The 26,057-nt window shown below is 39.2% G+C and overlaps 1 protein-coding gene across 6 annotated transcripts in view; it reads left to right on the forward strand.

The window, feature by feature from the left end:
* The first annotated feature begins 447 nt into the window (after positions 1–447).
* The window catches only part of MAP3K7 (mitogen-activated protein kinase kinase kinase 7), a 49,601-nt gene continuing 23,991 nt past the window's right edge, over positions 448–26,057 (forward strand). For 4 of the 6 annotated variants that reach the window (XM_065681216.1, XM_065681217.1, XM_065681218.1 and 1 more), the window contains exons 1-10: positions 448–1,043; positions 11,799–11,909; positions 13,541–13,606; positions 14,527–14,572; positions 15,206–15,344; positions 16,668–16,792; positions 19,723–19,851; positions 22,651–22,781; positions 23,171–23,252; positions 25,793–25,944. In XM_065681216.1, coding sequence (XP_065537288.1) covers positions 954–1,043; positions 11,799–11,909; positions 13,541–13,606; positions 14,527–14,572; positions 15,206–15,344; positions 16,668–16,792; positions 19,723–19,851; positions 22,651–22,781; positions 23,171–23,252; positions 25,793–25,944 — 1,071 coding nt within the window. In that variant the 5' untranslated portion in view covers positions 448–953. Of the gene's footprint in view, positions 1,044–11,798; positions 11,910–13,540; positions 13,607–14,512; positions 14,573–15,185; positions 15,345–16,667; positions 16,793–19,722; positions 19,852–22,650; positions 22,782–23,170; positions 23,253–25,792; positions 25,945–26,057 lie in introns of those variants that run through there. The other 2 variants (XM_065681223.1, XM_065681222.1) reach the window with 2 other exon arrangements.

Raw genomic sequence — 26,057 nt, forward strand, 5'->3', positions numbered from 1 at the left:
GAACGGTATATTCAGGACTGAGACGTGCGGCCCCACACCCGCACGGCGGTAACTCGCAGGGGGGGACGGTGGATCGGCCCGGCCGCTGCGTCGTGGGCCCGCCGGCCTCCTGCGGAGCGGAGGCACTGTGCGTCCTCGGGGAGGCCGCCGGCCTGCCAGCCTTTGGCCCTCCCGCCCGCCCCGGCGAAGACCCGCCGGCCGGGACGTCCTTCCTGCCTCCGGATCGGGCAACGCTGCCCGCCCCAGCGTCAGACACCGGCCGCCGGCAACTTCCAACCGGCCCCGGCACCAGCGAGCGCCGACCGGAGCGCAGACAGGAAGCGCGGCTGGGGAGGCGGCTGCGCCCCCTGGCGGCACCGGGCGGAGGGGCGGGGCGGGCCGGGGGGGGCGTGTCCGCCCCTGCCAGGCCGTGCCCGCCGCGGCCGCCGTCTCTGCTGCCCTGCTTCTCTTCCCGCCCCGTCCTGGCTGTTCCCTCCCCCGCCGGGGTAGCAGGAAGCGGCGCTGATGTCAGCGGCGGCGGCAGCCGCGGCGCGGCTCTGAGCGGCTCCTGTGCCCCCCCCGCCGCGGCCCCCCTGCCCGCTGCCGGGGCTGGCGGAGGTGGCCGGCTTCGGCCTCGGGGGCGCCCCTTTCTCCCCGCTGGCGACGCGACTCCTAGGCTCCACAGAGGCCGCGGCCTAGGGCGGCCGGCGCGGCGCTCCAGGGCGTGCGCGAGGGCGCGGGATGCGGAGCGGTGCCGCCGCCGGCGGGGCCTCTGCCCGCCGCCACTGAGGCCCGCGGCCGCCGCGGATGAGGCCTCGCCCCGCGCGGCGGCCCAGGCGGCGCCTCGGCCAGGCCCCCCCTGACCTGCGGCAGCGCCCCCCGCGTAGCCCCGGCCGAGGCCCTCGGCTGCCCGGCACCGAGCCCTCCGCCTGCAGCCGGCCCTGGCCTCTCCTTCCCCAGGTGAAAGAGGAGGGATGTCCGCTGCCGCCTCCGCTGAAATGATTGAAACCCCCCCGGTCCTCAACTTCGAAGAAATCGACTACAAAGAGATCGAGGTGGAAGAGGTGAGTGAGGGCCCCACGGCACGGCCGCCTCCCCCTGCTCCCCGGGCGCGGCCTGCTTGGTGGGCCGGAGGGGCCACGGCGTCCCCCGCTCAGCCCCTGGGATGGCCTTTCCCAGCGCCGGCCCCTGCTGCGGAAGGGGCCGTGGAGGCTTCCTGCATGTGTGGGGCTGTCGGGACACCCCTCAGTGTGCCTGCGTGGGGGTTCCCTTGTCCTCCGGATGCTACAGTACTTGACACCGGAGAACAAAGGCGGTATGTCTGGGAGCCGAGGTGCCAGCTTACTTTTGCTAACCCTGGTGCTGGGTTATGGGGGGTTGTTTAAGTGGGGTACATTTATTCGGGACTTTTAAGTTTTGAAGTTTCGCCTGCTGTTTGCCACCTACTTTAGTATGGGTGGCAAAAGCTCTTGCCAAACTCTGACTTAAGGGAGAACTGTTAATTCCGATACTTCTGGCTCTCTATTTCTGTATGCCCCTGCTTTCTCTTGCTACCACGTAACTGGACCACTGTATATATAATCATCATACCAGTGTTAATTATTTGTTAAATTAGAGGTCTCTTAGATGTAAGGCAATACAGATTTATTTTTTTTTTTATGATTTTTTTCTCAACATAGCCTCATGATATTTGCAGTCATGGATCTGTAACTTTTCATTTGTGACCTGTGCATGTTACCCAGGAAGTGACATTCAGTTGTCATATAACATAGCTAGAAGCAAGTATTTCTGATGTGGAAAGTTTCATAGTAAAGTTACTGTTTTAAATTCTTTGAGGCTGGAATGGGATTGGTAAAGTGCAGAATTTTGGATGTACCTCTCATCTGTCTGGATTTCCTGTGAAAGTAGCATGGGAGTGATGTAGGATAGCTTACATGCTTTACTACAAGGGCTCATTGGTATGCATATATCACAATGTTGTTTACCTCTCAGAATCACTAAAATAATTGCTGCTGTTGAATTTCTTCCTTCCCTGTTAAATTCTCTACAGGAATGATGTTGCTTCACACGGATCCTGATTTTGATGAAATCAAAAATCCACACTGAATTTGATGAGGCCAGCTTGTAGATGCTGGACCTAACAGACACCCAAGACTGCTGAAACTGTGTGCTTTTATTCATAGACTGACATAATTCTCTCTCATTATTAATTGCCCTCTTTTTCTTAAAAAGTTTATGTGGAAGTGAATTTAGTTTTGGGGTGTAGGTTTTGTAGGTATAACAAACAATGTCTCACATTTTTAAAAGGGTTTGCTAGACACTATTTGTTTGTCATTACTGTGCTGGGCTCACATGGCCTAGGGGAGTTTGCAGAACATAGAGTCTCCAATATTTTCATAGAACATAAGGGCACTTTGTTGTGTTCAAGTAGCGTTGCAGAAACTTTGAGTTTTCACCATAGCAGACACTGAAAGTTCTCAGAGGATGGTGTCTTCCAAAATATTGCCTTTTCCCCTCTCTATGATTATGGCAATCATTACAGTATCTGTTTCTAAGTCTAATCTTCCCTTTGTGCATTCAGCTGTTCTGAAGTGAGAAAATTTCACAGTGTTTGGGAACCGAAAGTGTTTTTGCGTTTGATGGTTTTGCAACACTTAGTAATGGACAGGGATCAAATCGCATGTTTTGAGAGAAATGGCCTTTCTTACCCAGAGAAGAAAACAAAGTTCATGTGAATTTATCCATCATAAGAAACGTGCCCTGTGATGGCTTGTAGAACAGAGTAGCACATGTAATATGTTAGGCATAGAACTTTGAATTAATAAAATGCTATACAAATCTTTAATCCTCATGACACCCTTGGGAAGGCTCTTAGCAAGGATTATATTGCCATTTTACATGCAGGAAATGTGGAGCTGTATAGTGTGTAATTGGTGTAACTAGAATTTATCATTCTCAGGCTTAGTGTTTGGAGCTTGTCTATGGCCTGCATACCTGTCTAGCACCCTCAAAGGCAGGGCTGTATGCACAAAAATGTATGTAGAGACAATGCCTAAACAGTAATTTGTGCTTTGTTTAATATGATTGTTGCATTATCCTCAAAGTAGTATTCTGTTGGAGATGACAAAACTCGTGGGATATAAGCAGGGGAGCTCTGATAAAGTGTGCTCTCCATGAGAAACTGATGACAGCTGATGTAGCATTTGAAGTTATACTCAGGGTACCTGTCCTACCAGAAATTCTTGTAGGCAATGGGGATATGGCAGTGCTGAACACAGTCTAAAAGTCATTGCACAGAGGAAAAAATATAAGATCTACTTTACAATAAAACAGGTGAATTAGAGACCATACTTAGACCCTGCTTTTCTCAACTGTGGGTTTTGACCTCTTATAATGCAGTTTCAGCACAAATAGTCAACTTCACAGTCATAACAAAACACATAGTTACTGAGGATTTTCTGTGCTCTCACTTGAGGCTTGGAAGTTTTCAATGACTTTTAAATGGCTGTAAGGACTCAAAATGGTCAGGTTTGATATGCTTGGAAAACTTCAGATATTTCAAAGCGGATTGTCAACAGACCTACACTGTTAAGAGCTGTAATGAATGCTTGTATAATTGTAGCTTTGCTGTTGTATTATCAAGGCTGTCTTGTCAGCAGATAGCAGTCCCACTCTGCCACTGGTTTATTAATAGATATTGAAGTTCTGGAATAGTTGCAAGCCCTGAGTACTTGCTAATAAATGTGAGATCTATAAGTGTGCTTTCGTTTAGGTTTGGTTGAACTCTGCTGGGTAAAACCAGGAACATACCATATTTCATTTTAGCTGCCATGCACATGACTAACTGTACCGTAGTGTTATTTCCCACTAGTCAAACATGTCTCCAACTTTAAGCTGCCTTTTCATTATTTAAGGTTGAAGTAAAATACAGAGAGAATTATTACGAACAACTTGGAGTCAAATCAAAATCAGTGTGACAGTGGGAGCATCTTCAAAACTAAAAGGAGAGAAACAGTATAAAACTTGTGTTCAACAGAAGCAAACCCTACTTTACTGTGGAAATTTTTGACTGTTACAATGTCGCCTCTGAAGTTTTCAGGTATTAGATAGACAAATCATTAGAAACTTCATAAATAAATTCTGCAGTTTTATCTGAAAACTTAATATCACTGAAATCAAGTTAACAGTCTGACAGCCCTATTTTAAAATCTCATATTTAAATCTAGGCTAAAAACTGTTGCCTTTTCCTCCCAGAGGAGCTTTCACATCTAAGCAATGAACAGACTATGGTTTTGGATTGTTCTGGCAACATGCTCCCTGCCACTCTTTCCTGAAAATTGCACAGCCTTTCCTCGGTCATGTAACTTGATAACAATCCCATACATGACCAAAACGCAGACCTCTTTATCACATGATATGTGTATGCCTTGGACTGTATGGCCAGAAGATACATGTCTGGTCATGTATGCTGTGGCCTTGCCCATGACTGTTTGATATCACCAGGTTGAAAACCATTGCCATATTTGTGTAATTGCAGGTTACTTTTGAACAGTCTGAAAGCACAAATTAGTTGAAACCTGTTAACGATCTACTGGTAGACTGTGGTATTCTGGTATACACTGAAATTTATTTCAGCAATCTAGTTGAACAGCACTAGTTAATTCTGCAGAGGTTTAGAGTAACTTTTTCTTTAAGATGAGCAGACAAACTTTCTAAATATTTTAGAAGCCCTACTTAAGGTGCCAGCAACTAAGGAAATGCAATTTATGGCATTTTAGAAACAGTTGAATAATTTCATTAGCTGTGCTGAGATCTGCATGTGTACCCTGCACTTACAGATCAGAGCAGTGCAGAGACAAGAGAATGAGGAATACGGTGAGACAACTGGTTTTTGCTCCCCTTTATAGTAGTTAATTTTTAAAAAGTTAATGAGATGCAGTGACTAATTAAGTTCGTTGCATTACAAAGTAGAGCAGATTTGCATTTGCTTAAGCTGTTGCTGAGCCTGGAGTTGTTACCACCTCCATTGTTTTTATGTCCTGGGGTATTGTGTCCAGTTGTAGAATACCAATCTTGAAGTTCGGATGAGAACCACAGGTGTGATTTGAGATCTGAACAATATTCTTGGATATCTGACATCAAATACAAAAGGCTTGGTTTTCAAGAGGAAAGGATGATGGTTAGGAATTCGTTTGAAGTCAGTCACCTCTAAAATTTCTCAGCCTTTTTCAGAAAATAAGCCTTCAAGATGCAAAGTTGGGCATCCAGGAGGGAAGGCAGAAAGTTAGTACATGGTGAAAATGTACTCCAGAATCCTCTGTGATTTTACTCTAAATACATTTCTGATTTAATTCAAATCACTGTTTAAATTTAGTTTAGTTATACCAGTCGAAGAGTCTCTTCATTCTTCTACAATGAAAAATAGCTGAAATGTCAGCTGGAATGTAAATTTATACTGGCGATTACACAACACCAATTTCATGTGGATGAAATTTAGTGTGCAGTAAGTGTTAGAAGATGGCTAATAAGCTTGTTAAACTGTTAACGTAAGACTTCACACTTATTTCTACATGTACAGATTTGTCCAATGAACCAGTCTGCATCCTATATAATAAACTTGTATTTTACTCTCATAAAGAATGTATGTGAAAGAAACCTCATAGGCTTTTCTATTATAGTGATGAAAATAAGATGTGTTATTTATGAGAAGGTCATAAAATGAAGTTCCATGTCTGATGCAGCAGCTAAGATCACAACCGAGTGACAGTGTAACTGCGATCAGAAACAGGAGTAGAAGGCCTTTTCCTAAGAAAAAACTAAAACAACAGAGCAAACTCTGTGTGTCCCTTATTTCTCCTACCCAGTGGATTCTAGCAGTATTGTAATGACTGACTGCAGAATGATTATTTGTTTTTCAAAGACCAGTATTTCCAGACTGTACCAGTCCAATAGGCTCAGCTGGTATCGAAGTCTTTCACCCTGAGTGCCTCGTAACCCAATATTTTGTGTCTTAAACTAGAATCTCTTGTCTGGGCTGCTGTAACAGAACAAATGGATTCATACTAGAACATGAGGCAAGTGTTGTATTAATGTTTTTAACTAAAGACAGATGTGTAAAAGGCTATCAGTATGTAAAAGCTGGAATGGAAGTATGACCTTGATAAATTGTTATCTTTGCTTGAGATGCATGCATTTCTTAGAATAACTAAACTATCAGTGCAAGGGGGATTGGTCGTGTGTTCAGAGCAAGCAAAAAATTTCTGGAAACACCCATAATTTTAGGAATATATGATGGTACTTTGATTCTCTATGACATGTTCTGAAGAAGTTGAAAAGAGAGCGATTTCTTAAAACATAACTACATTCAGATGACCGAGTTGCTAAATAATAACTATAGAGTGCTGTGCCCTAACAGATGATGCCCTAAACATGGACCAACTGTATTAGTTTGTGGCAAGCAGAAGTTATGTATATTTGTTGAGAATATAAGTTTCTTTTTAATAGCTGATTTTCATTCATTATATGGTGGGTTTTTTTTCCTATGGTCCTTTGTATAACTTTGAAGTTGAAACTTGGAAGCTCAATCTAAGTTATTTAGTTTACTTAAAGTTAATGGGATTGCTTATGGATTATGGGGGGATGACAGTCAATTTTGGGGTTTGGATTTTTCATTGCTGTATGAATCCCAGAAAGGGAAAGCAACATTTAGAAGCGTACAAATAAATCTAACAAGTCAAAGAACATAGCTGTAAGAATTGGCAGATCTGAACTCCTTCCTAAAAGTGCTGCCAGGGTATTGGCCACAGTCGTTTGTGGCATGGGGCCGATTTGTTTCAACCTGCTTAATAAAGCATAGCACACAAAGAGGAACCAAAGTTGGAATTTGAAGCTAGTTGAATAAATGGTAGAAAATGTAGGCATGTATTTTTAGGGGCTGTAAACGGTTGTTCATGGCTGCTTTTGGCACTTCTTTTATCTATATCCTTTCCATGTGTTATACAGGCAGATGTGTGAAAACCTGAAAATATTAGTATGCTATATTGGTACTGCTCGAACTGTGGTAGATGAAAAGAGTAGAAGCAACTAAGTTTAAAAATATGTTTCTGGTTTTGCAAAGCATTGTAGAACTTTGTATCTATTTACCTTTTTACTTACACGGAGTTCAGTTTGCATAAACCTTTCATCTGCAAGTATACCAAATGGACATTGATAATGAAGATAATTTAGAGACTGCTCTCTGTTGAGAAGCATGGGTTTTGTTTGGTTTGTGTTATGTTGGGATTTTTAACTCTGCTTGTCTTGCTTCTCAAAACTGTAAACAAACATGGCATGTGGGTACTGCAAATTATGAAGGTAATTCTCCAAAGAATCTGCTAACTAAGGAGCTACTATATTTTATTGCTGTCTTATATATCCAGCAAGGTTTTTTAAGACAGAAAAGTACTAGGTATCCAGCATGCAGAGCTAACTAGCATGGAAACTTCATGAACAGAGATGTAAACTTTGCATCTTCATATTTTTGAGTGAGTGCTAAACCTGTGCTCTTAATGCAAAGGTGAAATTAATTCTTCCTGTGTTTCAACATTTGGGAGGGGAATAGGGTACGTCTGAATAAACATATGTGGTTTTGTTGGGAGAAGGGGGGGGAGATGGTCACATCCCTTAGGACAAAATATGTCCTAAGATTGAAATGTATCTGCAGTCTTTCCTGCATTTCTAGTCAACATACTTACCAGTCAGTATAGTCTACATACTTGCAAGTCAGTATCATGTATCTTTGTTTATGTATAGCATTTGATACTATTTGTACACAGAGGCAGAGGTAATGTTGGTTCCAGGGCTCTTGTATGGTTCATATTCTTTAAATAAAACTCTAAATACATTATCTGGAAAACACACACTTTTCTTTCACTGTGTCACTTTGTTGCCCAGTGAAACATAGCTTTTTATTGGTATGAGTTTTATAGGGAGAAAAATAAATTTGTATATACTTTTCAATCTTCAAAGCTCTTTAAGCATTTTTGCCAATTTAAAATGTATCTGTTTCATGTACTAACTGAGTGGTTCTTGACAAACTTAATTCTGTTCTGTGGAAAAGTAGAAGCACTGGTGTTCTATTTCTAACTGTGTCATCTGCCCTGTATTTTTCTTTTTTCTCCTAGAAGATATTTAGAGGGCCAAAATCATTTACCAAAACATTGTGTTTATTTTTAGATCTTTTTCCAAACATACACAGTGCTACAGATCAACTGCTGTTTATTGATTTGTTGTGTCAATAATTCCATTAACTGTGCTTCATATAATTCAGAATATGCACTAGTGCCCAAACATATGGTGTGGCACCAACAGCAGGGGACAAGAAGGAATGAGTATGAAGAAACTAAAGTTCAGGCAGTGCCTCCCTCCTGTGCTATTAAATTACTTAGTTCCAGCACACGGTGTTGAAGTGTGCATAGTGTTTAAATTGTTCTGACAGATTCTAAGATTTTTAATTTTCAGGGCGTTAGTTCAGTGAAAACTTAAAAGGAAGAAAATAAGAAATCCACCATAAACTGCATTCTGTCAATTATAAGGGATGTTTTTATGATGAGTAAGGTACTTTTTCCAGATTAAGTAGGAAAGACATATTGGGCTTTCGCACATGGTAATCTCCAAGTTTGGATTGGATCCATCATTGCTTTTGACGGTTGCTCTTTTCGTATGCTGTCCAAGAGCTGAGCTGCTTTACTCAACAGCTCTTCTGTTTTCCCTGTATCCTAGGTAAATATTCAGTGCATTCGTGTCCTCTTCTCAAGTTCAGTCCTCCGCTTAAGCAGGCACCAAGTCACTGATAAATTGTTATGAAACCTTGACTGCATAGTCATTTATCAAGCTCTTTTCGCCAACTGTAAAATTTATATATCTGATGGTCTCTCACAACTTTCTGTTATGTAATTAAGATTTAGATTGCTTGGTAAGCTCTTCCTCTTGATGCCTGACATAGATAATTTTATTGTTGTTGTTGTTGTGTTTGTTATTTTTTTATTTTTATTATTATTATTGGTTTTATTTTCAGTCATCAGCATGACTTCATAAAGTGCATCTGATTGTTGCAATTTATTAAACTTTTCGACTAGAGCCCAAGTATTGTGACATTCATGGCACAATGTAGAACATTACATTGGAAGGTATACTCGTATATCTTAGTTTCTTTATTGAACAGAAATGTTATTTAAAAATGGATCAAAATTGGAAAATGACATTTTTCTCTAGTACATAAACTGGAAATACATGTATCATTTCTTGGTATTAAACTTGCAAATAGGGATACATCTTAAGGGGAACAGAATATAATTATATTGGCTTATGGGCTGAATTTTGAATTTGAGTAGAGAATCTTAAAACAATTTGGGTTGGAAGGGACCTCAAAGCTCATCTAGTTCCAACCCCACGGACACATCCTACTAGATCAGGTTGCTCAAAGGCCCATATAACCTGGCTTTGAACACTTCCAGGGATGGGGCATCCACCACTTCTCTGAGCAACCTATTCCAGTGCCCCACCATGCTCACAGTTAACAATTTCTTCCTAATATCTAATCTAGATCTCCCCTCTGTCAGTTTAAAGCTGTTACCCCTTGTCCCATCTCTGCATGCCCTTGTAAAAAGTCTGTCTCCAGATTTCTTGTAGGCCCCCTTTAGGCACTGGAAGGCTGCTATAAGGTCTCCCCATAGCCTTCTCTTCTCCAGGATGAAGAACCCCAGTTTTCAGCCTGTCTTCATAGGAGAACTTGTGACCCCTGATTTACCAAACCAGTGTCACTGGATTAAATGTAACCGAGCTGTATTCAGAACCCATGAAGAGTATGAGAAAAGGTACATTAAGAAATTGAGCCTTTAACAGGAGTCTCACTCAGCCTTGTACCATAAGGCCAGTTGTACCTAGCTAGGAGAAATCATTATATGCACACCTCCTTTTCCCAAAGGGGAGGGAAGAGTTTTTCACAGTTACTTGGTCAGTTTGGTTTCCTTCATATTGTAGGGGAGCAGCTTATCTTGGAACTGAATTGCTGGCAGTGCACTTTGTCCTACCAAGTTCCTCTGTGGCATCCTTCTCTTGTTAACTGTCTAGTCTTAGTACTTCCTAGGTGCGAGCAGAATGCTGTCTGAGTTATGTGTGCTTGCATGGTGGATGATTTCCATGTGGTCCGTATATCAGCGCTGCTGTGAATGGCAGACTTACAGCACAGACACAGAATGATGACATTTTTTCTTGAACTGTAGGTCTGGTCATTTTCTATGTGAGGTGGATAGAGGGCTTGTAATGGGCAGTTTTTGTGCTGGGGGCAGGAGGTTTGTCAAACCCAAGAGACTGGGCAATTTTATTCAAAATGTGGTCTGAGAGAGAAGAGGAAATACCAAGGGAGACTATTTGTACTTGGGACTTTTAGGTCTTCCAGTGACTCATTGTTTCCAATTTGTTTATATGTACTATTTTTGTAGGCTGCTTGACTGTCATTCATATGGCTTGGTGTTTCCAACCTCAGTTGTGGACTGCAAGAAAATAGTTGGTGTGTGTTATACAAGTGAAGAGTCGAGGCCCTCTACTGTAGGTGGGGGAGGAGGTTACACTCAGCAGGTGCCTTTTTACATGGGGCAGAATGGAACATGTTCTGTGGATCTGCTGCATATATCTTGTGGTAGACACAGTCTGTGAGCCCCTGTTGTGGGGAGTTAAGGTGAGAAGCCAAGAACTCCTGGAAGGCTAAGTGCATGCTGTAATGTAGAAGAGAAAATTTGTTATTCATGTGTAGTAAGGAAACCAGAAGGGGAAAATGCTGCTGATCACCATTGCTGGGCAGCGTCTCTCCTATCGTATGTAACACTTCAGAAATACTGAGCATACTTCCCCTTTTATAATCTGAGTGAAAATTCTTGATTATTTTTTCAGTTTTTCTTTTCATCCCTCTTCAGATTCGGCCCTTGACTGCAGGCTTTCTCGTATTCATCATGAAAGTTTAGCAGGTCTTGAGCTATGCACCTGCAGACTTTTCCACCCCATTCTCAAGGGAAATCAGCTTCGCTATTTATTTATTTATTCATTCATTAGGAAAGCATGTAGTGGGAACCTAACCCAAGCATGGTTTACATAAATGATAGTCAGTTTGCTTTGACATGGAGCTTTGACAAGTACAGTCTGGTGCTTGTACATTCCTAGCTACTGAGTTGGTTTCTCTGGATCAGCACTGTTAATTTATGGTCCAGATTATTACTATGTTGGGGGACATTAAAAATAAATTATTAAATATTATTCCCTCAAAGGATAAGCATTCAGGCAGCAGGCAGTTGGCATTGTTTTAGCATTGGAAATCTGTGGTCATTCACTACCTACAAATCACTTTTCTTTTAAGAAGCCATCCTGGTAAGGAGTGAATTCACCAGTAAGCCTATAAGAATAACTTTGATCACATTGAGCACCTCATCATGACTGTATCAGAGTCCTGTGCAATTGTTTGAATTCCTATAATTAGCAAGAATAGAAAAATACAGTATATAGGTGTAATTTCACTAGTGAAATCTATAAAACTAAATTTGCCATCATTCCCCTAATTTTCTCCTGAGCAAATCTTGTTTGAAATAATTAAGATCATCTTTTGCTGACATACTGTTACTGCGTGTTAATAAAATATTTGTGTGTTTTCCAATTCTTCTGTAAATGATCTCTGGAGGAAGCTTACCTAAGCGCTATTTCCAAGTTAAATTCTTTTCCGTCCCTGAAGTTCTGTGTAGCTAATTAAACCATTTCAAGTTATAACTCAAGTGTTTCATGTTTTGTTCTAGGTTGTTGGAAGAGGAGCCTTTGGTGTGGTCTGCAAGGCAAAATGGCGAGCTAAAGATGTAGCCATTAAACAAATAGAAAGTGAATCTGAAAGAAAAGCCTTTATTGTAGAGGTACAGTAAGTTTGCTGGAAAATACAAGGTTTGGTATTTTCTTAACTTCATGGGAGCATTCAGTACACCCACCTACAGACATTTATCTTGTCTATATTACAAGATAAATGCAGCCTGTAGTACCCAGTGTAAGCCTGGACCTCTTGTCTTGCAGAACAGGACACCTGTCAGAGCACATTGCAGCTCCTTTAGTTTGCTTCCCATAAAAACTGGAAAACAAGGGATGAGAGAGGAGGGCACACAGCTGGGGAAACACCAGTTCCTAGGTTATGTTGCAGTGCAGAGTCAGGGTGCAGCTGAAATACTCACCAAAATCTCAGAGCTGATTAACACTTCCAGGGGCTATAGCATGGGGTCTTCATACAACCAGGTCCATACTTAAAACTGTTTCTTTGTTTTGTCAACAGTTCTAATAATTTAATTCTTTTTTCTTATGTACAAGTTCATGAATGCATGTAATTCATTTAAGGACAATCACTCTTTTAATTCAATGTCTGCTTCTTCAGAAAGAACTTGAGTAGTTCAGATATAGTGATAGACTTTCCAAGATATGCAACATTTTCTGAAATCAAAAGTTAGACGTTTAATTTAAATGAGATATATTATGACCTACTGCTTGGTATTTAGTCAGTGAGGGTCTAGGATGCTCAATATATACAAAATATGTTTAAAAACAAATCTCAATTTTGGAACTAAGAATGTGAAGGGTTAAAGGAAGCATATTTGTAATAAGCCTTTGTGTAAATATTTATATGTTGTTCATTACCATGGAAAGTTTTTAATGTCACTGAGTCTAATTTAATACTGAGTAGATCTGATCAGTCTCTTACCATTTTTGTTAGAAAGAGATCTGGGAAGGTAATCCCAGAAATGCTTCAGTAGTTACTGGCATTCAGGATGCTGTACACAGTGCAAGATCAGTTGTACTACTCCACTCTGTTTTTTAAAACTTATGAAGTATACAGAAAAAAACAGCTCCCTAGACAACGAACAGCATTAGCTACCTCAGAAGTCTGTGTAAAGTGGCAGGGGGGGAATCCTTTTGATTTTTTTTTTTTTCCTGTCTACTACCTACTGGTAAAGAAAAATTCAGTGCAAAATAGATTGTCAATTAGTACAAGCAGTAGTAGGTTCTTGGAACTATGTCCCATTAGCATTAAATTGGCTGGCTTATTTTACAGGGGTTTGGTGGGGTGGTTCATTTTGTGGTTTGGTTTTTGTGGGTTTTTTTAGAACAGTATTCTGTATTGTGAATAAAGCCGATATGATTCAGATTTTTTCTGTAGTCAGGCGATCAGGATTCCAAAATTGGAGGTTCCAGGAAGAGCACAGAACTCAGAGAGGTCATAGATACACAGTGCTTATGACTTGGGTGGTTTTACTACACCATGAAAAAAATACTTTCTTTAAATTTAATTTCTTTGAATTTCTTTTCAAATACAGTTCCAGTTGGACACAACCCTAATCACACAAATTAAAATGCAGATAGTAATACCTAAAATCACCATCTAGGGTTATGTAAGTGTATAAAACTGTAATTGCTGTTGTGATGTTTGAATTACAAATGTGAAAATAAAGCGTTAGCCTTATTTTTTTCCATAGTTTGAAATTAAGTGTTATTTGTATTGCAGCTTCGACAATTGTCACGAGTAAACCATCCCAATATTGTCAAGTTATATGGAGCCTGTCTAAACCCAGTAAGTTGTATCTTTGTCAGTATGGCGAAGGTGACTAGTTCAATATATGCAAGCACCACTGAACAAGATGTGTATTCTATATACAAAAAATGTATATTGTGTATATATATACATATATATATATAGTATGTTTTAGCCATAATAAGGAAATATACAGATGCGTAGATTGGTTGATATTTTCAGGGGTTTATTTTTTTCTGTCCCCTGCTATAAGAAGTAAATTCTTTCAAGAAAACCCCACAGCTATTTTTAAGCACCAATTATACTTCAGTTTGTCGGAATGGCATCTGATGTATTAAATATGTAGTGTCATTCATATCTGCAGTCCTATTAATTGCAAATCAGCAATATGAAAATACATTTGCAACACATGATTCATAGCTTGTACATCAGTTCCTATTCTTACATATATAATTTTCAGGATTTGCTTTCTTTCTGCCACAGCTGAAAAAGTCCCACAAATTCTCAAAGCAGAAGAGCAAAGACTGTGACAGGCCAGATGTATCCTTAGCTATTCTAGTATGGGCGATTTAATTGGTTAAAGTAATGCTGCATCTCTCGTTAGTTGGTACTAGTGGTATTCTTTTGAAATAGTGTTTAAAGTCTATTGTAAACCACTAAAGTATAAACAAATGAATTGCCATTTGAAGGCAGTGTTTGCTTTTCAAGCCTGAGGAGAGGGAGGTCATTCTTTCTTAATTTACAGTGGGTACTAAATATAAAACTGATTTCTGTTTCTTATATGTAAATATGTACCATTCAAACTGACTCTTTATCCATAGATAAATTTTCCATTAGCTTAGATATGGATATTTTGCAGTTCCCCTTAGAGAACTTTTCCTTTCAGTTTACAAAAGCTGTTTTCTGCCCCTACATTTAGAACATTCCTTTTTTTTTTTTTTTTTGTCCCCCTCTCCAAGGTGTGTCTTGTTATGGAGTATGCTGAAGGAGGTTCTCTATACAATGGTGAGTATCATTTCAATGTAGTGACTTCTGCTAGTGTTAGGGCAAGCACGATCTAAAATATGTGTTATTTGATACATATGTCTCCATCCTTGGAGATACTCGGATGCCCCCTGGACACAACCTGGGAAACCAGCTGTAGGTGGCGTGCTTGATCCCGCTTGGTGCACCTCCAGAGGTCCTTTCCAACCCAAACCATTCTGTGGTTCTCTAAAATTCTTAAAATAATTTTAAGGAGATTGGAGTCCACCGATTTGTTTCTTGATACTACTTTGTTATATTTTATGCAACTCATTTAAGGTTTTCCAGTGGAACATCTGAAAAGATTCCTCCTTAATTTGTAAAGCCCTGAGCATTTGCTTAATATCAACTTTACCAGGGGTAGCTGAGAGCAAGCAACTCCTTTCATACTGAATTTTAACATAAATGAATATGAATAACATACTAAAAAATTGAAAATGTTTTTAATACTTCTATTGTTTTAACAGTCTGCAGAAGGATATTTTCAGCTTCAGTACTGAGGCATTGATAATTACTTAGATCCCGTAGAACTTTCTGACTGGTATGTTGTTAACTCCATTGTATCTGTTGTAATATGCAATAAAGTTCTTTTTAGTTTGTGCCTTTGTTTTGCAGTGCTGCATGGTGCTGAACCTCTGCCTCATTACACTGCTGCACATGCCATGAGTTGGTGTTTACAATGTTCCCAAGGAGTGGCATATCTCCACAGTATGAAACCAAAGGCTCTAATTCACAGAGACCTGAAACCACCAAAGTAGGTTTATGTCTCATATTTCATATTTTCTTACAATTGGAATTTAAGATCATTTATAATAATTTCATTGCATTTGAAAGAAATACCATTTTTTTTGGATGTACTGTATGTATGTGGGAGTGATGAGGCACTGGAACAGGTTGCTCAGAGAAGTGGTGGATGTCCCATCCCTGGCAGTGTTCAAGGCCAGGCTGGATGGGGCTTCCAAGGCTCCAGGGCCCTTGGAGCAACCTGCGCTAGTGGGAGTTATCCCTGCCCATGGTGGGGGGATTGGAACTAGATAATCTTAAGGTCCTTTCCAACTCTAACCATTCTATGATTCTATATTCTAAATGAAAGCCGTGCGTTTGAAACTTCAGTTACAGAATGATGGTGCACACTACAGGAAATGAACTGTACTGTTCTTTTCTGTTAAAACAGGAAAATCATCCTGCTTTTGCCCTGCATCATGGAAGAAGATTTTGATAGGGGTAGGGCTTCAAATCAGAGGCATTTGAAATGCCCAAAATTTACAGTGGCCTGTGGTGTTCCATGTTAGGTGGGGGCAGTTGTTTGGTTTCTTGGCTTTGACATTATATTTAATCAGATATATTAGAGCTGTTTCCCCACATGACATCCTTTTCAGTGCTCTCTGTCAGCCTGTTCCACTGCCCCTGCCAGAATCTGCCATCATTTTCTACGGAAACAAAAATAAATAGTTTTGTGCCCAGGCAGTTTGCTGATCTGATTCATTTTACAGCTTCAGATCTGGTTCCACTGATTAGGTGGAAACAGATTTGGGGATCAGCAGGGTCATTCCCATTTGGTGGTAGCCTGCAGATATTACCAGCTAAAATTACAATGTGAAGCCACCCTTTAATTCTTTTCTGGATTCCCAGTTTTGATTTAGAGAGCTGTTAACATGTAACTTCAAGTGATTTCATTTAAATAAATAGCTACATTAACTGATGTTAATGGGAGTCTTGATTGCACGTCTTTTAGTAAAACTGTTGCAGCACTTGTTTTGCAATCTCTGGCATCAGAAAGACTAATTTTGTCAATTTAGCTTAGTGATTTATTGTGTCTAAAGATGCTTATTGAAAAATCTAGCATGTAGAAATATTAATAAAGTACAACATATTTGATTATTTTAAAATGTCATCTGTTCATATTAGTCACAAGTGACCCTACTTATTTCTCAGATTGTGAAGCTAAGCACTGAGAAGCAAAGCCATAGATATTCAATTGTATTAAAATTATAATCGTTGGGATAAAGAAATTTGGTTTACTACCAGATTATTTAATCCAATGATTAAAACTTTATTTATTATTTTTCTTTGACAGTTTGCTCTTGGTAGCTGGGGGGACAGTTCTAAAAATCTGTGACTTTGGTACAGCCTGTGATATTCAAACACACATGACCAACAATAAGGGAAGTGCTGCTTGGATGGCACCTGAAGTTTTTGAAGGTAACAATAATCTACAGTGTCAATATTATGTGTTCTTTCTAGGGATGCAACTATAAATTAATTTGGTGCAGGAAATAAGTTCATCGTGTAATCTTCCTTGCTTTCCATCAGTGTATTAAAGTTTGAGGTAACAGCTGAAAGAGTCTTGGCAGAATTTATTTACAAATCAGTATGATTGTGTATTGCCAAATCATGATGCAGAGTTTTGAAGAGCAGCACTGAATTGACTCTATCATTTTAGTTAATTACATGAACATTGTGTTATTGCTGAGATTTACATAAGGAACACCTTTAGACAGCAGCTTTTGTTTTATAAGTAAGTAAAACATAGCCAGAGGGCTATTTCCCCATGATTATGCTATTTCCGAGATTCTTCAGTAATTTCAAACTCTTCTGACATTTAAATATACTGTCATTACTTTAACTCCCTATTCTGATCAGCTTTCATCATTAGAATTTTCCTGTTAGTGTCTCTAAATTGAACATAATTGACTTCATTATCAGTCCTCTACTTTCTTGTAATTCCATCTTCTTTTTGTGTAATCTAGAGATTTGATGTGCTTCCTTTTTCCTGAATACTGAGGAACTTGGATGTTAACAGTTAATTTAGTTAAGTAGGAAAATAAGTTATTTCTTGGAGTGTAGCTGGGGAAAACCGATGACACTTGATAATTAGATAGGTGTAATTGCTGCATGATTATCAGAGAAAAAATCTAGTCAATATTAGATTGCAAATTAAACACCTTTTAGCCAGTCAATGCCTTAAATTACCACTGCAATTAGCAGAGTGGCCTGGAGAAGTCATCTTCCTGCTTTAGGAAGCAGGTGTCCTGGCTTTGATATAATATTTGGCAAGTGCCTCTGTGCAGAAATGGTTTCCCAGATTCTGGATCTAAGTGGCCTCTTTTACTGTCCTTATTCTGAAGAGGAGCAGCAAGTTATATATGTCCATACACGGTTGTAGGAGGTGTTTTCTCCAGGACACCACCTTTTGAATTCAGTAAGGCAGAACAATGAATTCTTTTATTGCAAATTTATTGTTGGACAGAGCATAAGCCTTCAGTTTACAGTTGGGTTTATGTACTTTTATCTGAAAGCTTTTACTGATAGTGACACAAATCTTTACACAAGAACAAGAAAGAAGCGAATTTAGTAGCTTCTGTGAGGTAGCATATCAAATTACTCTTGAAACAGTCATTAAACTACTACAATAATCACGCCAAATATCAAAATTGTTAAAATTTGTTTGTTTGTGCTACTGCATCAGTATTCAACAATGGAATAAATGGTAATATTTTAGTACTGTTCTAGTACTGACATTTTTAGATAAGAATAATAAAGGCACAAGAAGTATTGTTTGTAGGTGGTAAAGGGTTCATTGAAGTAGTTGCCCTAATACTAATATTTGTTCCCCTCCACCTACCCCCCGAGCCCTCCTCCTCCCCCCCTATATTAAATATTAGGGCACCTAAAGCTTTGTGCAGATCAAGCAATCTAAATTAAAATAATATTTAGATCAGGATAAAGTGAAAGAGAACAAGTGTCCAATCTGGGAATTCCATTTAGAAAAACTATTTAAAAATGACTGGGATAATAAGATAAATCGAGGATTGACTGTGTCACTGTGTCTATCCTACCTTAGTCCGTTACATAATGAAACAATACAGAATACTCTTTCACTTCTTTTGGACTCAGTTTTCAGAATTAATTCAAGGCTTCTCATCAGCAAAATAAATTTCATTGCTTAAATAGGAGAATAACATTTCACACATTCATCTACTTTGATAAAGGTGTAAGGGGTTTTGGTGATGCCAAGTTCTTAAATGATTTTGTAAAAGCACTAGCTGTGAGAAGTACAAATAAATGCTTTAGAATTTGTGATTTATGCTGCAGCCCATCTCTCCTGTCTGCCTTGAAACTGGCTGGTCTGCAAGAACTGGCCTGAGAACATGCTGCTTTCCTTGCACAGTTTGTCAGAGGTATGGGGGCAGAGGAAGATGGCTTACAGGTAGAGCGCAGGCTGTTGCAACTGTATGCTGTATGGTGCATATCCACATGAAATTAGGCTTCTTTAATTCTGCTATTTATTAAATTGTCTTGATGCTTTCTGATTACATATTAACAAAAATATCTCCTGGCCATTTGATGCTAATTTGATCCTTGTTTGAAGATAGATGAACAAATCTCTATCACATTCACACATTTATTATCCTGTCATTATTCATTCACATTTCTTTTTAGTATGTGCATAAGTTACGGTTACAGAGCATACATTCTTTCTTTGCAGTGTCTGAACATTTTTATTCATTATTCTATATACCTACATGTCTTCTGCGTCTTCAGTGGGAGTCTTAGAAATATTGTACTTTTTGTTGGAAGAACTTTTAGTAATGACATGACAAAAAGAGTAAGAGTAATAAATAGGGAGGAAATAAGATGGTGAGGAATTGAGGAGTCTGCCAGTTTGTGCATATGGTAACTTGCTAGTTCTGCTAAAGACTTGTAATAAAGAGCAGTGGATATGACAGAGATGTTATTGGCTGGCGTATTGTGACTAACATGGAAGAAGTGAGTTGAAGAATACTTAGAAGAAGCAAGCATAGTCAATTATCTTTGAAGAGATCTTTGAAACTTAATAAATGTTATAAATATGATATAAGAAAACTGACACATTTTATCATTTCAGGATGAGTCCAAGTGAAGAGGATTGATTTCCAAATTTCCAGAGAGAAGCATTCTTAATGATCCTATGGTTAAATGATTTCAGATTTAAGTTAGCATGAATCAGCCATCTTTAAAAAACTGGTTTTTCTCAGCAAAACAAATGAGAAGTGAAAGGAAGCATATATAGAGCTATTTATCAGCTCAAACTGTTATTTTTAATGTGTTATATAAAAAAGAGACAAATTATATTAATGGCTTTCTTCCAGGTAGCAATTACAGTGAAAAATGTGACGTTTTCAGTTGGGGTATAATTCTCTGGGAGGTAATAACCCGTAGGAAACCTTTTGATGAGATTGGTGGTCCAGCTTTCCGCATAATGTGGGCAGTTCACAATGGTAAGTTGAAAATACCTAATTGCATTTGAACTTGTGTATTTGACCTATACATTTGCTAAACACTCTTAACTGTGTAGCTTTAAATCACTAGGTATTCTATTTTATGCTTAAAATACGCATTTTTCTCATAAAGACTTAATGGTTAGATACCACTATTTTTGTGTCAGTGTGGTGTTTATGTTATTTGGCTGCTACAATGCTTGCATTTCCTGCCCCTGTAACTAGTGTGTGAACAAACAAGCAAAACGAGCATTGTTCTTCTTTTAATGATGCTACATTTTAAAAGTGATCTGAATCATATGCTAAGAAATACCCCCACAACTCCTCTGTTTGGATGAAAATTTTAGTAGCCAAGTTGTCTGCTCTTTTTCTTTTTTCCTTTTGTTTTTCTAATTGGCCATCTGCAGTAAATGTGTGAGTTTAGGTAACTTGACCTGTCTTTAGAAATGCTAGAAAATGTCAAACTTCTGCAGGACTGGTAGGCATTGAAAATGTTACTTTGTTTTTCATCTGTTTTTATCTTTGTCCTGCTGTTTGAATTGTTTTACCTTTTTATCTAGGTACCTGCAATCATGGAGCAGGACTCTACTGTGCTAGGTATTATACAGAACAGATGCTCATAAGCTTAGAATATAAACAGGAGACAATTGTTGGAGTAAAATGGACAATAGAAAGCTATCTTCATGCTAGTGGTGTAACTTTCTTAATAGTGTGGTGTTAGGTACCATGGCAAAGCAGTTTTCAGAAAAGTAATGATAGTGAAGTAGTTCAGTAAATGTCTGCAAAGAGTTTCTGCCATTTGTGAAATCAACATCAAAGAAAGCACAGACTTGTTTGAAAGATGTAATGAACAAACAAGTAGTGAGGGCCTGTACTCTGCCTGTCATTGCTTCAGTACTAAATGATAAAAGCATAAGGTGAGCACATGCATCCTGTTTGATGTAGAAGAGAAAGGAGCAGTGTTGCAGATGGAATGATGCACTTCACTCATAAGAGAGAAATAGCATTATGTTTATTGATATAACCAGTTTATTTAACAAAGTTTGATATTAAATACAGCAGTGGTTTAACAAGATTCACTTGCAAAGTACACTCAATTACTTACTGCATAGAGGGACAGTCAGAAAAAATTGTCAAGGAGATATTCCATTGAATCATGAGGTTCAGAAAGGATCTCCTTGCATTCTAAACTACTTCTCAGAGGTGAGTTTAGGTGTGGCTGAATCCAGACTTGGTCAATGGTTTGTGTCTAAAAGATTATATGTGCGCAATCAGTCCTTTATATCACTTAGCTAAGATTTCAAAAGTTTTGGCACACTTATTCCCAATTCATCTTTTCAAGTATCTGACATAAGGATTCTCTCAACCTCAAGGAGTAACCTTGAGAGACATCCCTACTCAAGGGGAGATCCTGGCACGCAGCCCTCTGCCATGCAAGAGAGCTCAGTGAGCCCTGTTCTGTCCACTACTTACGGAGTAAGATGGTTGACTCGTAGTGATATTTGCATACTGACTACAGACGTTGGTTTCTTCCAAACTTGGAACTTCAGTTGCACCTTGACCAACACTCTGGTTAGGTGGGTGCATTGCTTAAATTAGCCCTTGGCTCTTGTGGTGTTACCAGTCTCCCTTGAATCCACTTTGAGTCAGCTGCAGTCATCATGACCAGACACATCCAGTATGTCCGCTGCTGTTGGTTATCACTTTAGTGGAGTTACAGGAAATAAAGGTTAGGTTGGCGAGGGATCACACAATCACAGGCAGACAGTGATAGGTTGGATGAGCATTATAGTTGTAATAATAAACAAAGATAGATGTTTGCAAATGACATTTCTGAATGAAGGAACCGATTCTCCATTTCACTGAGTCATTGAGGTTAAGAGTGATGAACGCCTTGCATAAAAGCATTACCTGTGCAAGGGAGCATAAATGTAGTTAGTAGTCATAAATTGGAAAGCTTTGGTAAGGTGTGGGAGTATCCTTTAGGGGAAGACAAATTACCTGTCTGTCCTTATTTTTGCTTTAAAAAATTATCTCTCTTTTTTTACCCCTCCTGCAACTTTTTTTTCCTTTCTGTATTACTTGTTATGGTTAATACATTTCTAAATACTCACTGTTTTCTATGCAAAATGTCACTACATCTCATGTGTTGAACACAACTGGATATCTACTAATTGTAATTGTACTCATTGTTGAAATAGTAAAAAGAGTAGAAACTTGAACCAAAACACAGCTGAAAGTATTTTACGTTAAGCACTGTGTAACAAAACTAAAAATATGTATAGGCTGTGAAAAAGTCACCTGAAATTGGTACTTCCAGTGCTTAATAATTTTTCAGGAAATTCTTAAGAACAAAATCACCCCTTAAAAATACATACACCCTCTTTTTTCTTTTTTTTTTTTTTCTTTTTTTTTTTCTGTATGGCATTAGGAACCAAGTTGCTACTTGATTCCTAGTTTGGTCTAAAGCTTTATTCTTTAGAAAATAATAACTTATTCATTAGCCATGGTAATATGTTGTATTTGGTCAGGTCTTGAATTTATTCAAAACATTACTGAAGGAAAATTTGATTTTCCTACTGTTTGTTTGTAGTAATTGTAACTTGTATGAAATACAAAGGAACTTGTGTGAGGTTTTTTGTTTGTAAGAGAGAAAATCAAGTACAGGCCAATTCTTTGAGACTACAATTAACTATTTGTTTTTCTATATTTATTTATCAAAATACCAGAGAGGGATCAGTCACTGTCAGTCATCTTATAGTCTGTTTAACAAATTTTTTGTTCTAATTTAACTTACAGGTACTCGACCACCACTGATCAAAAACTTACCTAAACCAATTGAGAGTCTAATGACCCGTTGCTGGTCCAAGGATCCCTCACAACGACCATCCATGGAGGAAATTGTGAAAATAATGACACACTTGATGCGGGTATAAAAATTTTAGTATCTTAATTTCTTAATCTATGAAGTTTGAAAGTTGAATTATAAAGGGCATGCCTTTTATCACACTCAAAAAGTGGGCTTACATATTTTCTTTCTCCTATCTTTTTGATAGAGATTATCAAGTTACTACAATAAAAAAGGGAAATCATTCCTCTGTTTATGGGAGAAGTATACTAAATCATAACAGATTTGGGGAAATTAATAAAAAGAGTCATAGATGTATTTAAATGCATTACTAAAAATAAGTAAATTTCTTTCTCTTCTAAATAAATTAAGATGTAATTTATATTAACAAATTTTATAAGTTACTATTTAAATAATTTCAAAACAATTGTTAATTACTTTTTTTATCAAATCATTGCTGGTTTTTCACAGTACTTTCCAGGAGCTGATGAACCTCTGCAGTATCCTTGCCAGTATTCAGATGAAGGCCAAAGCAACTCTGCCACTAGTACAGGTACGCTTGTATAAATAAAAGAACAACAACATGAAATTATGCAGATGGATTATAACGCACATTCTCATGCTGATTGTGAACTCAAACAGGGAAAGGTAACCTTTCCAAAAACTTAAGCATTGGCAAAAATCTGCTGTTTTTGAAGACCTCATGCCACATCATATTTAGTGTTCTCAGCCAAGTAGTTTGATGAAGTGTACCTTTACTGGAGAATTGACAGCTTGGCTTTGCGAGCGAAGATTTAGGAACGGCTTTACCCACACTTACTACAAGCATGGTGACCAAGGGCATGTGGAATAGGCAAGTCTGTTTGGAAAAAAGGCTGCGTAGGCAATCAGGAAGTTTCCGACCAGGACTGTCATCTGCTGAGGCAATCTCGAGCAACCAAAGTCCTGATCCGCCCACATGCAAGGTTGGATCTGCAGCTTACAATGCACTTTGTCACCTGCCGTTTCAACCCTCTCCTGTCACTACAGACAAATGAGAGTAAACCCTTCCAGCCTACGCAGTGGATTTTTTAGGTGAGGCACAGCATGCGCAGAACTGGCCCCACCCTTTACACCTGAGGTTTAACTGCCACAGCCTAGTGAGCTAGGATGGTGACAGCAAAGTCCTCAGGTCATAGGTTTTGTAAGAGTGTCCTCTTAGATGGAAGACCTTACAAGGCTAGATGAGCTCCATCTGCCTGGGTTTGAAGTTAGGAGTTTTCCCTCTTCTATGAGGATGGCTTGTCTTTGCTAACGAAGATTCAGGAAGGGCTTTACCCGCGCATTCTGAGCAAGACTGTCATCTCCTGGGTCAATCTTGAGCAGCCAATGGTGCAACAGCACAACATCAAACGTCTAAGCGCGATTCTGACTTAGAGGCATTCAGTCATAAGCCTGCAGGTGCAACAGGACATTGTGGGCAGCTGCCTGAGCTGGCAGGAATTGGTGGCAAGGGTGGCTTTGGAGGATATACGCTTCAAATGCTGTGCTTTGGTTGTTCTGGCAAGCTCATGACTAAATCTGCTCTAAACTGCATTTTTTTTGTGCAAATTGAAAAAGCTGGGGGTTTTGATTAGGGAGATGATAGTTAAAGCTGGAGCCAGGCTGCAGTGCGAGATTAAACAAAGCAACAGTGTTTTTACCCACACGCTGTGGCTGTGGAAGTCAGTTTTGGGCTGATCCTGCAGAAGTAGGTCATTCACTTTTCCCAGGGTGAGCCTGTCTGAGGTCGGTGTCACCTGTGGTACTGAGCCCCCTCACTGCTATGTCTCCATTACTGGAGAATACACATATAATAAAAGCTGTCTCTGAATGTCCAGGTCCTCCTTTTTTATTTCCCCCCCCATGAAGGTTGCTAGCAGTTGACACAATTTCATTCACATGCAGTGTTTAGGAGCTGGCATTTTTAAATTTTTTGCCATTTTTGAAAACTGCACCTGCTTTCAATTATGTTCTCCCCAATTTAAACTTGCAGTCGTTTTATGTTCAGATGCAGGAAATGCAGTAATTTAAATATAAGTGCAAGGAAATCCCTAGAAAGGAACAAATTGCAGGATAGATTTTTTGGGTAGTCTTGCCCTCAGAGGAATTCTTTTAATAATAGAAAATAAAAATTATTTGATCTTCTCACTTTTTTAGAGTACAGTTTTCTCACTTCAGTTGTTTTTAATCATAAGTGTCTTTACCTTCCACTGCTTGGCTGTGCTTTTTTTTATTTTTTTTTTTTTTTTCCATCTCCAGACAGATTGCTGTTATTTTGGTTGATTTGGCTAGGAGGGTAAAATTCTGTCTGGGGGGGGGGGGGGGGGGGGGGGGGGATGTTGAACTCATTCGGTGGTGGTATCGTATTCTCTTGTTATTTTCTCTTATCATTATTATCATTGGTGGCAGCAGCAGTGATTTGTGTTATACCTTAGTTACTGGGCTGTTCTTATCCCAACCCGTGGGAGTTACATTCTCTTGATTCTCCTCCCCATCCCTCCGGGAGCGGGGAGGGTCGGGGGGTGGGGGGGTGGTGAGTGGAGGAGCTGTGTGGATCGGTTTAAACCAGGACAGTTCTTTTTGCAACTATTTTGCAACATAGTGGCCTATATATTTCAAAATCTTTTCATCAGTAACATTGTACTGACTCTGCTAGCTGTTCTCCAGCCCTCAGCACGTGACTTCACGATACAATTTATCACTTGAAATTGTGAATATGTATTACCTGGTATTTTTCAGGTATTTGTGCTCCCTTATGGTTAACGGTGGGCGTTGTTGTTAATTGTGAATTAGATTGCTGGCTGTGTTGTTACTATAGCATCTACCAAAACAATTTGAGAGCAAGCTAAAGATTGACTTTGGAATGTCATTATAGTACTTACTCATGTATTCTTTTTCATTCCTTTTACATTAATGGATCTGTTGCAGTCTTGCAGCTTGCCTTTCATTAAAAGTCTTCAAAAGCCGTGCTTTAAAGCAGAGTTAGGCTTCTGAGAATGCTCAAGTGAAGAGATGTACTTTGGTATTTTTAATGGAAATTCTCAAATATTTTTCCATATTACTGATTTTTAGGTTCATTCATGGACATCACTTCTACAAACACAAGTAACAAGAGTGATGCTAACATGGAACCAAGTGACTTCCAAGGAGCTTCTACAAATGATACTATTAAACGTTTGGAGTCAAAATTGGCACAACAAATGAAAAATACAGCTAAGCAGCCGGTAAGCCAACATGTGCAGTTTTGAACTATAAAGATGGACAAAAGTGCTGTAACATCTTTCAAAAATACTACAAAATTGGAGCCAGTTAGTTATAAGAAAAGAACATGAAAAGT

The sequence above is a fragment of the Lathamus discolor genome, chromosome 5 (genome assembly GCF_037157495.1).
Source record: "Lathamus discolor isolate bLatDis1 chromosome 5, bLatDis1.hap1, whole genome shotgun sequence".
Taxonomy (NCBI): Eukaryota; Metazoa; Chordata; class Aves; order Psittaciformes; family Psittacidae; genus Lathamus; species Lathamus discolor.